At 38.4% G+C, this 17,038-nt stretch overlaps 1 protein-coding gene across 3 annotated transcripts in view; it reads left to right on the forward strand.

The window, feature by feature from the left end:
- ADCY1 (adenylate cyclase 1) overlaps positions 1-15,812 on the forward strand; it is a 172,413-nt gene extending 156,601 nt beyond the window's left edge. Inside the window, exons 18-21 of one of the 3 annotated variants that reach the window (XM_074899800.1) lie at positions 2,468-2,582; positions 4,136-4,260; positions 5,108-5,139; positions 9,728-15,812. In XM_074899800.1, coding sequence (XP_074755901.1) covers positions 2,468-2,582; positions 4,136-4,260; positions 5,108-5,139; positions 9,728-9,731 — 276 coding nt within the window. In that variant the 3' untranslated portion in view covers positions 9,732-15,812. Of the gene's footprint in view, positions 1-2,467; positions 2,583-4,135; positions 4,261-5,107 lie in introns of those variants that run through there. The other 2 variants (XM_074899799.1, XR_012633174.1) reach the window with 2 other exon arrangements.
- The last annotated feature ends 1,226 nt before the right edge of the window (positions 15,813-17,038 follow it).

Consider the following 17,038-nt stretch of genomic DNA (forward strand, 5'->3'; position numbering starts at 1 on the left):
TTGTACAAGACTCTGCATTTCTCTGAAATCTTGGGGCAAATTTTGATCTTTTTTGTACAGGTAGAATTCATTTAACATTCTGTATTCCAGAAAACCTAAAGATCTTTTATGAAACCGCCAATATTTTTTACTTTAACTTGAGGTTTCAGCTTTTCTGTCATCTCTTCCCACTGACCGTGCGATGCAAATGAGTAGAAATTATTCACATCCTTTTGGCAGTTTCCCACTAGGCCTCCAGCATGCAGCTATGTATCAGAAGTCTCATGATCCTGGGTAGCCCATCATGCACAGACGATCACTGCCAGACATCACACAGTCCCTGGGCTGCCCGATGGAGTCATATGTGTCCATGGGGAGCCATAAGAGACTCAAGTGCTTCTGGTCTCCCCTCTGCCAGGGGTGTCCCTGCTTCATTAGAAAATCTGGCATAGCCTCTGATTATGAGCCACCAATTTTATACAAGCATTTAGACATGAGCAGAAAGCAGTGGATGGGGTTAACTGTGCTCTTAACTGAAGATATTAACACACATAAGAACCCAATACCCCGATGAAGTTAAATATTTAAATCCTGTATTTTACCGTTCTGTGGCTTCTGCAGCTTGACTTCAGCAGGTTACTATAGTAAATGCACATTGCCTCTTTCAGAGTGGTTTTGCTGCGATGCTCTGGGCAGTCTTTCCAGTAACTATTCCTCTGATGTTTAAATAAATAATTGCTTGCCAATTACACCATCAGGGCAGCACACAAACCAAGCTCTCTGTAGACCTTTTGCACAATATAAGTTCATTGTGTGTGTGGAGTCCTTTGAAATTACGTCTGTGATTTCACCAGGGTCCTGACTCTGTGGTGTTCTTCAGCGCAGGTTCAAAAGAGTTTGCCAGTAATCCTTTTGAGAGGCATCTGTCACCTGCAGCACATTCAGTATTTGCCACCAGTACTCTCTCCTGCAACCATGAGGGGCATTGCAGGAAATCAAAGCATTCATCAGGCAGCAAAGAAATGGAAGGATAATGAATATAAAGATTAGAGTATTAAATAAACTATACACTCGTCCCTCTCTCCTCCACACATTCAAAATTCTCTCCTCTGTTGGAAGTGTAGCCATCAGCTCTTTAAACTTCATTCTTGTTCTTCCATTGTCTTGGTGAGGCTGGGAAAGAGTAGAGCTAGTTGACATTGCAATAAGCAGACTCCTAGAGACCCAGGCAGGTAAATAAAAATATCCTTTCTAAAATTTGGGACTGGCCCAAGGATGATTTTCATAAATTTTTGTTAGCACTTTAATTTTTGTAAATTTCCCAGCCACATGAAGGAACCTTTTTCAAACTGAACCCAATAAAGCAAACTGTTTCTCAGGTTTCTCAGCAACTGTCAAGCACCCCATTTATAAAATCTCACTATCATGACAAAAACCCAGCGAGTTCTCATCTCATGCCAGCTACCACAGCCCTGTTGTGCAACACCTTAATGAAGCTAGACTACCACTGACCCTGTGTTTCTTTCTCCATATCCTACCTTTAGCCCACTTTCACTTTGCAAATCTGTTCAAGAATTCATATTTATTATTCAAATTATAGCACAACATAAAAGCAACCATACTGAATCAGGTCAAAGGTCTATTCTAGTAACCTGTCTTTAAATAGCCAACGGTAGGTCCTGGGGGAAGGGCATGAGTTACAGGACAAACATGCAAACGTCTCTTTTCCACTTTCTAATGATATGTTGCTTAAGAAATTCTAGATATAGAGATAATATCTTTTTACTACTTTGTGGCAAATATTTCTTCCTTGAGTTTGAGTCATTATGCTTGAAACCAGCTAACTTTTGGAATTAGACTGAAGTCTTAAAAATTATTTGCTTATGTTTTGGGTTTTTTAATGAGTTGATACTTCAGCATTTCATTTGATCCCTTCTGGTTCTTTTGCTTTAGTTCATTTGGATATCTTTTATAACAACTCACTTCAGCTTGCTTAGAAAGGAAAGAAAATAGAGGTGTTCTGCATCTCACAGGATTAAACCCAACAGGAATGTTGTCAGTGGGAACAGCATGCACCCCATGGAGCTGAGAGCTAGCAAATGCCCTAAGAGGAGAAGAGGGCAGAAACTATAGTTATTAATAATCATCAGGCAAAGCAGTTTTGTAAGAAAGCAGGTTATATTCCCTGCCATGCTCACAACAAATATCTGCAGCTCTCTAGCAACAGAACCACTTTACCACGGGAACTTTGCTTTCCATTCTTCCCAGAAATCAAAAAGAGAGAGAAAAGAAAAAAAAAAAATCAGTACTTGAGAAAAGAATGCATGTTCTGTAGCCACCATCAAGAGTTTCTTTTCACAAACAGCAAAATGGGTTAGATTATTTTCCTAAACCATCCAGTCTGAGCCTCTCATTGTTTTTTAATTCTGTATTTCACCTGCCTCTCAGTACCATACAAATCTAATGTGCAATAATATTTTGTTTCTAGGCTAAAAAATCAATTTATTCCCATCTGAGTACACTGGCAGATTTTGCAATAGAGATGTTTGACGTTCTTGATGAAATCAACTACCAGTCTTACAATGATTTTGTCCTACGAGTTGGTAAGTCATGTTTCTATAGTTATCACACAAGAAGAACATTGTTGTTTGTTGGCTTTCCCTATGCTGTCTGCAAAGGACTACCTGTCTTGTACTCGTGATTAAAAACTGAAAAGCCTCCTTTAGCAGGAGAGTCACATCCATGTAGAAGGCCAGCCAGCTGGATGATGAGCATCAGTATTAAGGAATTATAACTGTGTCCAATTCCAGTGTGTTTACTTAATCCATGCACCTCTAAAAGGAAACTGCACCAATAATTTTATACAATATTGTTAGTGTACCCAGTCTTGTGCTTACACTGTTTTGCATTGCTAAACTGCTGAAAACTGGATCTGACTGTACTTAACTATTAAGTTGCATCTACAAAAGCTTTGTTGGCATTAAAAGTGTGATGGGAGCTTTTTGTCCACAGATGCCAAAGTCCTGTTTTCTCCAGCAAATAAATCCTCTGCTCTTCACAACACAAACCCTCCCATGCAATCCTTTACATGTTACTACATGTCTTACCTCTCTGAGTCCTTTCTTAGAGAGCAAGGTACCCTCTTCCCTTCCTTCCCTGCAACCTGCTCCTCTCCTATGGTACTTCCACTGCTGTTCTCATTTCATTGTATAGTCTAACACAGATCTGTTTCTCCAGCTTCTTTATATATTTTCATGAACTGTGAGAATGGGCTGGACAAGGGGAAAAGTGAGGTTGCAAGCAAATGAAGATTAAGACCAAAAACATCAAGGGTAGCAATAGGAGAGTTATACATTCTTGCATTCCTGTACTTCCTAATAACTATAAACCCCAAATTATCTTTGAACTCTGTTATAACTGTTCTTTCTATGTTCACAAAGGGGCAGAAGACAAATATCTAACCCCTATTCTTCTGCATAACTTGCCAGGGAAATCTCTTGCACAAAACTTCATGCAGAGTTTAGCATCTGCAGCTCTTCAGGGCACTTAGAAGGAACATCCTCTTTTATCTTCCAATCAAGGTGTCAAAATCAGTAAAAAATATAGAAACAAGCTCTGCGTTTTTCCCAAAAAATATGCTTGAACCTTTTTCACATACTCTTGTCTTCTTCCAGTGTCTCCCTGATCTTAGTTTTCTAGTACTGACAACCAATGTGACACGCTTCTTTTACCCCATGCCTTGTGTCTTCCATGACACTATTTCTGTTCCACTTGGAAAGCCTCCATTAAAAGTCTTTATATGAGCAATCACAGTGGAAGTCCTAGTGAACAATTTAATTGTTCTATAGCTAAACTCTGCAGTACCACTGCTTTTCTTCTTTCTTAAAACAAACAAAAGAAGAAAATCCACAGATGAGCCAAATTTTTATGTTGTCTATCATATTGCATTTCCAATAAGATACCTCTGTGTAGTCTTCTTTTTGTTTCTAAACCTCTTACAAATACAGAAGTCCAATTGGCATTAATTTAACATATATTTTGTCCTATGACCAGAAAAATTCTAAGGCTCCTGCATTAGAACTGTTTTGCAGGATTCATGTTGCCTTTGGATAATGTACTGTAGTGTTTGAAACCAAACTCATTGTTTTAATTTTAGGTATTAATGTTGGGCCAGTAGTGGCTGGAGTCATTGGAGCCAGAAGACCACAGTATGATATCTGGGGGAACACTGTAAATGTTGCCAGCCGGATGGATAGTACTGGAGTGCAGGGGAAAATTCAGGTGAGTACATTCTGAGGTAATTTTGCAATCTTTACATACCTCCTGTTTGTACATGGTTATATTTTCAAGACCACTTATCTAGAAAATGCAGCTTCACTGGATCTTGTGGTTCTTCTGAAAAGGGCAACATTCTCCAGATGATTCAATCATCAGAGGTATAGTTGTTTTCCATTATATACGCTTCACTACTTGGAGACAATGAAATCCTGAAATAAATAATTTCCCATCAGAAGAAACAGAATTCTCTACTGCATCGCACACAGTTGGAGGCAAGCCTGGAAATGCCAACACTGCATGGACTAGTCCTTGTGCTGTAGGAATTCTGCCTGAATAAGGACTACAATGAAAGGATCTATGTCCATTTGCATCCTGCTGCATTTTATGTAGCTTTAAAAATTCCTTGGATACTTTGGATCGGAGAGGCTGCACGGACATTGTTGTTCTACTAGAGCTTGGGTAGAAGCTATGCTGCACCTCTCAAAATCTCAATGAACCCTTGCAGTCCTTTATCCAAAATTTACTTCTGGAGTAAATTAACATCACTGAAACCGATCCAGCTCACAACAGTGGACAATTTGGTTACACATTTCTGTTGGACAGAGCTTACTCTTGCTGTGTAATTATTCAGCTCAAGACCAGAAGTTCTGCTTCTTAGATTCCAGTTTGGTCAGTGTTTTTTAATTCCTTGAGAAAATTCTAAGTGTGCCCGAGAGCAGCAGTAGGTGCTAATTCATTCTGCTTATACATATTTCATGACAGAGAAGTAAAATGGGGAGGGGTGAGCAGCTCTAGGATTAACCTTATATGAACAGGAATAACTAATAGTTCTTTTTTTTCCTGTCTTCAGGTGACAGAAGAAGTTCAGCGGATATTAAAAAGGTGCAGTTATGAATTTGTGTGCAGGGGTAAAGTCAGTGTAAAGGGAAAAGGCGAAATGTTGACCTATTTCCTGGAAGGAAAGGCTGATGGAAATAATTCACAAACACGGTCTTTAAACTTAGAGCGGAAAATGTACCCTTACGGGAGAGCAAACATTCAAACAAAACTGGGCACCAGCTCTCCGTCGGTGTCCTCAGTTGCTAGCTTTACTGTAAAAGCTGGGCTTGGAGCTGGTCAAGCATCTGCTACTCACACAAATCAAACACTGCATTATCTTCCTTCTGTGCCAGCTGTGAAGGAGGCGTAGAGCAAAGGAGATTTGGTTGTGCCATTTGCAGTGAACTTGAATGGTTGCCTGAATTTTTACCAAGAGATCAGAGGTCATAGGCCATGGCATTAACCGAGGACCACTACAATCCAACCAAAGAGAACTTGGGGACTGTGTAACGAACTCTTGGGATGGAACATATAAGGGCTAGCAATTCTGTTAGGAAAAGTCAAACCCTGATTTTCTGGAAATTAGGAATATTTTCTTGGCATTTTTAAAGGGTAAATGAAAAAAATGAGATAAACGTGCAAGCAATTATTTATGTGTGTGTGTATATATATGTTTAAATCTATATATGCACATATACAAACAGTCCTGTGTAGTCTTAATAGAGATTTATAGAGATAAACATAAAAATATGTATTTATTTACACATCCACCTGCAATGACATAGCAAAGAGATTTCTCTTTCTGTCACAGACAGCGTTGTTGGGTCTGGGATTAGCTAAGCTGCATTTAACTGTGATAACTGTGGAGTGTAGGGCAACTGGAGACTCTCCAGGGCTATAGCAAGAGTTAGAGAAACTGCGCTCCCAGTGCACGAGTTAAAGCAATGAGAACAGTGTCCATTGTGCTGTCAATGGCAGAAATAATGAAGGCTGGATTCAGCTAATTGATAAACCCTATGGTTTTTAAAATTCTCCTTGCATGCTCCAGAAACTTAAAAAAAAAAAAAATCCAATTCAAACCATAACACTAGGATATGAAGTAGATAAACCACAGAGCTTAAAGATTTGGCAGAAGAACAATATATATTCTTTCCATTAAAAAAAAAAAAAAAAGAAAGGGTGGTAGAGTTTAGAAGTTGCTGCCTCTTCACAGGGCATTTGACTCTGTGCAAGACAGAGGAGCCACCCTGCAAGCACAGCAATATGCTTATGCAATATAGAAACATTCCTTTATGTACAGTGCTGATTTTATTGAAGAGTAGAAGGTTGATATTATTTCAGGCTTTTACAAACAGCACAGGTCCTGTGGCTCAGTTCCAGGATTTAGCTTTACCTTTCTAAACAGCTCAAAGAATAGTCCTGTACTGGTGACAAACGCCGTTGCTCGCTTTGTGACATTTGTGTGTTTGCCAACATAGTCTTGTGTCTTAATTGATTTTTAAATTTATGCCACAGTGTTATTATATCTTGATTCTACCCAGGCTCACGCTTCAAAGCTGTACAATTATAGAAAGCTATAATTCTGAAAAACAAGCGCAGTCAAACTTTGCCCAAATGAGGAGCACACTGGTAAACGTGCCAGGAGAGTGAGGCCTGCTCTTAATCTGCATAAAAGGGAGCATATTTTTTCTGCTTTTTTCTCTGTTGCAGTCCACATCCTATTGTTCATGGTTTCATCTTGAAACACTGATATGGATGTGAAATGTGGAGTGCAGCTCTGTACTCGAGGAAGGGGCAGTTGGAGGTCATCTTGCTGAGTGACACGTGCTCTGCGGACAGGTGGCATACTGTCCTGACAGGGATGCACAAGCTAACCAGGCTCACTGCTTTCCAAAAGAGAAGCAAAACTTCAAATTGTTTAAAAACATGAAAAACTTCCTTTTAACTGAAAATCACCAAAAGCCCTCCCTCCCAAAAAAATCAGACCCAAAAAACCCACCCAAGACTGCCCAAGTTGTCCAGATTGTACAATAGAAAACTTCCATGTACTAGATGTCACATTTCCCTTTGGAGGGACTATTTTATTACTGTTTTCAGTGGAAAGAAGATTCTGAACAATTCTCCTGCAGTCAGCATTTGTTCTGGAGCAGTCACTGTGTTAAAAGTATATGGGCAAATACTGTGTCAACAGATGCAAATCATTAAAGAAATGCTGCAGGAGTTTCCATGAAGCCATATCAGGCTGCTGTGGAACTCCAGTGGTTTTCAGCAGGGTTTTTAATTAATTTTTATGTACCCTGTCAGCTAGATGCTTCATTACAAAGCTAGCAAAATGACTGTTGTGATTAAAATGACTGTAAAAAACTGAGAATTGCTTCCTACCTGTACTAGGTGTATGCACCCTGGCTGATCTGTGGAAAGTCACTGCATTTCTTTATCTCCCTAACAGCTATCCAAGTCACAGGTATACTTCTAGAATTTAATTCTGGTTTTGAGGTATTCAAAGCCATTTAAATAAATACATGTAGAGAATACAGATTTAAAAGAAAAAATATTTACATAATTAAACTGAATAAGTGGTATCCATGTAAAGCACACTACATATTTATGTTTTCTAATAGGCTTGTAAGAACTAAATCATCATACAGGTAAGTTAAATATTTAACCAAAATGGAAAGCATTATGTGCGATAGCATTAATCACTCAGTTCCACTCACAAAGAGCCCAAGTTGCACAATTTTTGAATCAGTGAATTTGGTATAATTCCACTGAAAATAATAATAAAACATTATTTTTACAGGTACCATTATTAAAAGCATCTTCAGATCCTAGCAGTAGATCTGGTAATACATGAACATGTAGACCAAATACAGCCACTGACCCACCCCAAGTTTACAATGAAATTATTTCTTTGTTTTTAATAGGTACAAGATATGGGCATAATGCCATTGTTTCTTTTATCACTAAATTGACTGTGAGAAGAAACTAATTGTCCCCTGTGCTAATATGTTCAGGACTGTTGTCATTCCCAGACTCATTTCCAGCCTAGTCCTGGAGTAATGTCAGTGGAAGATAACATAGCAAGGTAAATTTGGATTATTCATTTTAATATTTTAAAAGATTAGCAGGTGCAAGTAGAATTACTCCAGAGTTTTTCGAAGCCTGACCCTCCCCTCCAACAGCCAAATGAGACACATGACTTTTATAAGAATGTTTTCCATGTTGAATGGAAAGGACCAGGCAGGTGCAGTCCATCATCAGCTTCTCATTCGGTCCTTTTGCAGGAGGTCTGTGCCTCCAGAGCAGGTTGAGAGGACCAGGATGGCTTCTTAGTGCTGCAGCCTGTCCAGTGTGCCTGTGCTAGGTTACAGCATCAGTGATGGTGTACTTGGAGTCAGTTTCCAGACTTTTGAGTCCTACCATTAACATTTTTTGCATATTTGTTGTGGTTGTTGTTGATGGTTTTACTATGGGGAAAAATGTATTTTACTATGTACTCCTGGACTGAATAGTACAGAATCATGAAGAAAGTTCAGCCAAGGCAAAAATCAGTAAAAAGCCATGTGAAAATGAAAGGCAGTATTCAGCAGCCATTCCAACAGGGAAAACTAAATGCCCATTGAAATCATGATATAATGAAGCTGTGCTCTTGCCTTTTTGATTTCCTTCCCTATTCGTATCATTTTTCCTCATTTTCCTTTTCTGTATACATTTGCTTTATTTCTGCTGTCATGTGATAACTTTAAGTGACAGATTTAATCTCTCTGCTCTTCTGCATTCTTTGATATATTCAGTAAGTTGTATACATGGAAAGAGATAGTAGTAATACTACTGATAACCTCACAAATGCTCATTTTCTGCCAAATTATAGAAGCTTGTCATCAAATTTTTATTGTCAGTTGGCTGCAGATATGTGGCCTGCTCCAATATCCCTAAAAATCATCAGAAGGATTTCCATGGATTTCTGTGGGCTTTGTGTTGTGTCCACCTTAATGCATGCAGTTGTTTTTCTTATCCTGCATTTATTAATTTCTGGTCAAGCTTTGTAACTTTTGCCTGGGTGACCTTGCTGTAGCCCCAGCAAGGAGTCCGTTCTGCCCCACAGTACCCAAAAGTCCCTCACGTTTAAATGGGGATAGTGAGTTGTTGCACTGTGGGCAGAATAGCCTCCTGCACTTCTGGTCACTGTTTTGTGCAGCTGTTAGCTTGAAACAATTAACAGAGACGAGCCCTACAACAAAGTGATGCCATTTTGGCATGTCAATGTCAATAGCAAGCACAATATTTCACATCAGTTTGCACGTTTTCTCTTTCAGACAATAGTAATAATCGAAGTCTTTCATTCTTTATATAAGGAGATAAGTATCAGAGATCTTCAGACTTCACTGTCTTGGGAGCTAATTTAAAAGTGTTCCTATGCTACCTTTACCTTTAAATAATTTTTTACTTATTATCCTCTGCTGAGATTACAAACTGGCATTCAGTTGAATTACTGGCTAGATATTTCCAAACATTTCCATTTGCATTGACTAGAAAGCTATTTTAGCCAGCCTGTAAAGTGCGGGTTTTTTTGTAGCTGCTTCCCACTGTGGCAAGTTGCACTCCCTTGTCTTCACTAAAACACATGCAAATTCTCCCTTGCTTTCTCTAGGTGAGACTGAGAGCCAAAAGCTTCAGCTTGTTAGGGCTGAATCTGCATCCCTTATGTACCCACAAGGCCTGCAGAAATCACGGTTACGGAGGTCAGGAAGTTGAGCACCTGTAGGCCAAGTTCTGCTTTGGGTTACACCAATGTCGCGCGTCAGTACTGAACTGAATATTTTACAACACTGTAACTGAGAGTAGGTCATGCGCCTAAATCTCTTTCACACTTTGCCTGTAATTTATTTGTAAGGCAAAAGAAAGTACTTGGGAATCACTGTTCGAAGGGAAACAGTATATGACCTGTGCCATTTCAGTGCTTTGAGGAGTCTGAACACATAGTAAGTAGCGTGATTCATTTTCATGTGTCGAATTCCTGCTTGTAGCAGAAACAAAGTGTTTTCTTTACATCAGCAAGTCCAGATTCTGATTCTGTGTTCTGCCCAGGCAGGAGGACTATTTAGCCATAATGTTCTTTCAAGTTAGAGTTTTGTATTACAGTGGAAACCAACATTTTTTAATTTGTGATAAACCTGTATTATAATGCCTTATTTATTTTTAATCTTGTACAGTGTTACAAAACAACAGAAAACATTGGCCTTTCATGTATTATTCACTTTAAAAGATGTATTGTATTATGAAATTTTGTAAATAGTTTTAGCTCGGACAGGTAATTGCATGTACACTTGTATAAAAAAAGGCAAAAAGGCACACTTTTAACAAATGTTACCAATTTTTGTAAGAGACATTTTACATGTGCATGGAGATTATAAATCCTTTGGAAATGGACGTCCTTTTGCTTTTCCTTACAATCTACTGCATGCCACTCATGCCTGACTTCAGTAAAACAAAACAGAACAGTAAGTTTTCCTAAATGTTTTTGACATATCACTTCTGGCACAGAGTTAAATCCACTAGTTGCATGTGCATTCAGCAAAGCAAAATCAAAATGCAAACAGCAAATAAAGAAAAATAATTTACTGATTGTGATCTGCCAATCTCAGTGTTCCAAGATCCATAATACAGTATATGAAAAGTGTTATCAACATCTATGCTGTCTTCATAAGGTACCTTCTGGTCATTAGAAGCAATAAACTCTACTTACTGTAATCTAAAAAGCAAGCAGATTCTAGTTCATAATGGTGTAATATCTGACATTCAGTGGGTATTCTCTGATACTGCATTTGATGTAGTATTGTTGTCAAGAAGGACCAAGTGTCAAATCCATCATTGCTGTATGCAGGTGCAACACTATAGAAGGTAAAGGAGGTGAATTTGGCCCATTGATGTTACCCAGAGTATATTTCTAACGTGGTAATAAGTTATTGTATGTGAAAATTACACAATGCAAATAGATTGTTTTCCTAGATACATACATATGTATATATATGTATGTATATATATAAATTAATTTTTTTGCCTTATTTTTGTTAGCTGTTTTGACTCATTTTCCAAATAATTTCTGTTGCTAAGCAGAAAGTATTAACAGAAATATTAGGAGAAGGTTCACTGGGTTCTTTGGCTTTGAGCCATCTGCGTTCTGTGCTGATACCAGTCCTGTTCCCACTAAAGTCATGCTGACAGAGATGCCTCCCTTCAGCATCACAGCTTAACCCACAGCTTGAGACCCATGTCAGTTAGTGACACAGGAATAAGAAATCAATATCCAAACCTCTAGCTGTTTTTTCCCCATATTGCTGCTGAACAAAGCTTTACATTCTGGAGGTATTTTGCATGCATCATTTTTAAGGTTGTCACATCTGTGTCACCTGTACAGTTTGGGACTTCTCAAATTACTTACATACTTGCTCTATGATCAACGAGGAGTATTGTAGGAGCATAACACTGAGGTTGGTGACAGAGAGAAAAGGGTGTGGTCTGTAAATACTTTCTACTATGGATTAATATGGATTTTTTTGTATTTTACAGATTTGAGCTAGTTTTATAATAGGATTTAGAAATCCATTAATCTCTTTGTTTAATCAGGTGGCTGTGGGGTTAACTAAGCAGTACAGCTTCTGCAAGAACTTCTGCCCTTGTAAATTAAGATGTGGATTATACAATGTATCCCAGTTGCCTGCATACAAGAACCATTACCTTGTACTGATGATTGGCTTCATACAGCAGTTAAGGGTTTCTAACAATCATAAACTAACTCATCTCAGATTCAGTGGGTTTTACATCTCAGTGTGGCATAATTGTTGTGACTAATGACAATCTGGACTCTGCTTCTCTACCCCAACCCTGTTTATGATTGGCTTTTTCCAGAACTCTGTAGAGGCTTTTTTTAGCTCTTCATTCCTTTTAATCCCATGTCTCACTGAGTTTTCAGGCCAGATCTAAATCATGAATAAATATGTAAATGTAAATAAAAGGAAAAAAGTACATATAAAGGGGGGCTGCCCCCCCTTTATCTTTAATTACTCTTCAAAATGCCACACTGCTTGGGTGGCCTGGTATGATTTATAATCTGATCAGTGCAAGGGCAAAAACCAGAAAACAAGAAAAAAAAAAAAGCACAAAGTTAACAGGAGTACAAAATAACAAAAAGAAAATAAAACTTTGAGATAGCAATTGCTGAAGGGAAAAGGTGAAAACTGGGACTCCTTCTGAAGTCAGTGGTAAAGCTCTCAGTGACATGGGACAGGGCTTGTGTATCTGAGCTGGCAGGGTACTCAGCCAGATTCCTAGTGCAACAAAAATAAGGCTTGTGTTTAACTGCACAGCCAGATCCATTTCTGAGTTTTTGTGTCTCTTCACTTTCACAAGTGTCCAAGATCTCTTGGTGAATTGCTTTCAGAATTTCAGAAGGAATTGATAAAAATGGTTCAAGGTTGTCACCTTTAATGCCTATTTTGTGATCATGAGGAAGCACCTTGAAATTTGAATTAGCATTGGTTAATGTACATAGCCTATGTGCTGAAAGGACTTGGTTTTGCTTGTGCCTTACTGCATGCTGGAGGATCTGCTTCTTTATATTAGGATCCCTGTTTTATGCCTTCAGTGGCATCAAACATGTCACACCTGCATAAAACTGAAGGGGAACAAACAGTGCTGCACCACTGTGAAGCTTTTTTACTACTTCCTTTCCTACTTTGGTTTACTACCAGAACAGCTATGTGGGTGCAAGGAGTGCTCCAAGTGTTTATGGAGGGAGGCCATACAGAGGTATATGTGGGTCCAAGCTAAATAAGAACAGATTTCCTAGAAAGCTCAGCACACAAAGTGAGCTGAGTTCTGCAGAAAATCTGTCCAGATAGTTTGGAGCTCCTTTGAAAAAGCTGGCTGTTCTCCTCTTCAGAACAGGCTTACACAACATGTTGATTAAAAACATCCAGGACACTTACCTACAGCTTGTAACTGCACTGCCACAATTGCTAGACATATTTTTAGCCTGCTGATGGTAAAACAGCTAACAGTCCTCGCTGTGGGCAAGGCTAAGGTGTGTTTTAATTACTGTGGTTGTGCAGACTATCGTGTCTTACTTTCAAGTGCCTGACCTGCTACTTTGGTCCCAGACCTGTCAATGGTGGCACAGTTATGAAAAATTTGAGCTGGCACACTGAAGTTATTTAGGTGATTTCTCATGTCTTTTATCCTTGGTGCACATGGGTGCAATTGTCTGTTCTTACATTTCAAATGCCATTTGAGCAATCAAGAATTTTCAGTGAAATGTAGATGAAAATTAGTTACCTGTGCTATCACAAAATTGCTTCATGATAATTACATTTTTAAATTGTTACAGTAGAAATCCTTCTTCACTTGGAATTCTTCTAGGGTTCAATTAAGAAAAAAAAAAAAAAGTGATTGTGTAACTTGCTCCCATTTACAAGTACCATTGTCTGCACAGATTTGGACTTAGACAAAGCAAATGGTGAGTTTCTTTTCTGCATTCAAGCAGCTGGTTGTTACACAGAGATAGCTTTGGAAAATGTTACAGAATACAGTAAGAATTAAAGTAATGCTTTCAGAGTTATTGGTCTAAAAAACAGAGTCCAAAAGCAGTTACCATTTCTAGTGTAATTTAACCCAATACAGAGAATTCTAGAACAGTGATACTCTTCTCAGTGAAATTCCGACAGAGGTGAAAAACCTCTTGGAGGTTCTTCTTCCATTATATACTTGTATGTAGATTGGTCTGTGTGCAAATCACGGATTGGTACACAGAATGTGGATAATGGTGCAAAACAGTACTAATGAACACATTTCATAGTTTCAAGCAGATTCAGCCAAATTTGACCCATCTCTTAAAATCTCTGCCACTAAAAGATGTGCTGCAACTCACTTTTGTCTAGATTTTCTCCTGCTGATTAGTCCTTACACTCTTGCTGTCAAGAGGTTAATTTTTGTCCTGCTGGTATATGTCCATAGGTTCTGCTTGGAAATGAGATGATACGTATTTTTCTGATCTGTTAACTGAAAATATTTAAAAGTGTATGTGATTCCTTCTTTTTATAAATAAATATTCAGCAACCCAAGATAGAAAGCAAAAAACCACATGGAGCGTGTGTTCTGCAATCAAAATTGATCTGCCTACACATGATGGCACAGTGTCCATTGGAGGCCTATCCATCATTTTAAGCATCCTAGAAATACTTAAATGTAATAAGCATCATAGCACTAAGAGGAAAATGAGCTAGGCATGCCTATCTGCCTCTGAATACCACATAATTCTTCTTTGGGTGTAAAAATGTGACCTGTAGATCATAAAACTCTGCTTCTTAAGAAATTGGTGCCCTTGCTGCCCTTAACTCGCCTTCAGTTGTTCAGCACCATCACATTTTTGTTGTAGGCGGTTACTGTTCACACAGGTCTACTTACCATCTCTGTCTGTAGATCCTCCATTGTGTCGTTGTCAAATTTCTTTTAAAAAAAAAATATTTTAAAAAACAGATTTTTCATATAATAGATGTTTAAGGGAAAAGAAATGGCTTTGACATAATCTGGTGAGGAAGCAGTACATGTCACAGCAAACCTGAAAGAGTGAATAAACATACCCTGTGGTGGGAGTGCAGGCACCAGCAGCTGGCAGCAAGCTGGGCAGCGAGGCTTGACCCTGCCAGCAGCAGGCAGAGCAGCGTCTCTGCTCATGTCCCCAAAGAGACACAGATAAGCAAGACTGGGATAGGCTAATTCATGTTCCCTAGCAGTTTACTCAATACATGCAAACCCATTTCAAGGGCAGTCATGTTGTATGTGTCTGGAGGTCACTATTAAAAAATAAGAGCAAGGAAAGATTCAATCTTGGGGTTTTATAAGGCTGATTGAATAGAAGTATTCAGTAAGAAGGCTGTGCAAGAGGAATCTTACCAGCTGCTTAACCTGCAGATGTTTGCATCAAACTCTGTGTTGCTTCCGAAGTGACTTGAATAATCTCGTTAGACTTTGGGAAAAAAAAAAAAAAAAAAAATTATTTGCATCATGTAGAGATATTCCACTCCTCAAAGGGAAAACCAAACGTATTCTTCTCTCTACTTAATTGGCATCTGAGGTTTCAGAAGATGTTTTAGTCTGATTTACAGCCCAGTAAAGTTAATGGAAATATTAACTTCAATCATTGTTGAATTGTTAGATCAGGCCTTATTCTAATGTCTGTTCCTCTCCCACTGGGTGGGGTCAAATGGGGTGTTGCCAGTGACTTCAAAGGGACCAGGAGAAGGCCTACTGTATCACAATAGAAACATCTACGTAGGTAAATAAAAATAATAGCCCTAACTTTAAGGAATGAACTACTAAGTCAAGATGTCATTTTTCCAACTATTGTAGCCCACTGAACCTATAAATATTTTTTATATCTATATAGTTATACACTATATATATATATATACGTATGTATATACATAGTACAATACAATAACTTAACACTGGGTAACTTCTAATGATAGATTTGCATTAATAATACGGGTCTATTTTTATGTAAATAGAATATTGTAGAGTATCTTCCAGTCTTTTTCAGGATTGTTAAATTGAGAAGAGCAATTGAATATTTGTCCTATTTTTATGTTAAAAAGTGAATGGACTGAAATGTTAAATGTGAATGTAAATTTCTTATTGCAACTTTTATACTGAGTGTTTGCACTATTATAATTTCTGGAATCTAATTAAAAATAAAGGAAAAAAAATTGCTTGGATAAACAGCTGTTTCGGGTTGTTGCTTTGTTGATTTTTTTTAAAATCAAGTTGCATTCATTATTCTATACCAAGCTGTCTTTCATAGGGTCCAGCTAGAGCTTCTCAGTTTTCAGGCCAAGAACATACATCTAGAAATCCTGCAATTTTACTTTCACAATTGCTCTGCACTAAAGAACCTTATGGGAACAATTCATCTCCCTTGTGAGTCTTGTTAACTTTCTGTACTGAGCACAGTGAGAGCCAGCTTGGGCCAAGTGCACTATCCATTGTGCAAGCAAAGAAAAGTAAATGTGCAAATACTGGCAAAATACTGGCCACATAGACCAGAAGATAGGGAGTGGAAGCTCATCTCTCCCTTTTCAACAATCCAGAAATAATTGGCCAACATGGGCCAAGTGTATATTGTGCAGGCAGTTTATATTGTGCAAGATACAGAACCAACCTAAGTGCAAAATTGCATAGGTTAACTTAAAATTTATTTGAAAACTGATAAAGTTATATCAGGTAGCATTTTCCTCTAGAGACTTTGTAAGCTTGGGCACAGTACCAAAGCAATTTGATTGTACTGCTTCCAAATCACAGCAGACTCCCATCTGGCCAACTCAGAGCAAAAACAGAGGCACTCAGGTCCGTCACGCCTGTCCATGCAGATATGCCCTGAGATAACTTGGAAATGTGGAGTCCCTTGTGATGGAAAACAGCCTGGGCTCAGATGCAAGGGGTTTTATTCCAAATGCTAGGCTAAGGCTCCCCAGCTGTTTCTCTTGCAGGTTAGAGAGCACAGTGTGAGTTGTACAGAATTACTGCGATCACAGTGAGTGTGATTGAACTCTTCTTGGTTTGCCCTTACACCAATGAGAAGTGTTTGAGGCCTTATGCAGCCATTTTTTGTTTTCTCCTTCTCCTCTGAAAGACAGCATGCCAGATCTTCACAACTGTCAATCAGAATAGCGCCGTTAAAGTGAAAGAACATTAATAAACTGAAATTCTGGCCTTCAACTTTCATTAGACCTATTCTGCCACATCGGTATTTGAAGCTCTTTTCTTAATGCCAAAATGTGCAACCCTCCCTGTGTTGTTTAGGTGGATTTTATGTATATAAATACATACAGAGCTATATATACTTGTATATAAAATATGTATAAACACACGCATATGTTAATGAGATAGTGTACATTCTGGATTAATG

This window comes from Athene noctua, chromosome 2 (genome assembly GCF_965140245.1).
Source record: "Athene noctua chromosome 2, bAthNoc1.hap1.1, whole genome shotgun sequence".
In the NCBI taxonomy this organism is placed as follows: domain Eukaryota; kingdom Metazoa; phylum Chordata; class Aves; order Strigiformes; family Strigidae; genus Athene; species Athene noctua.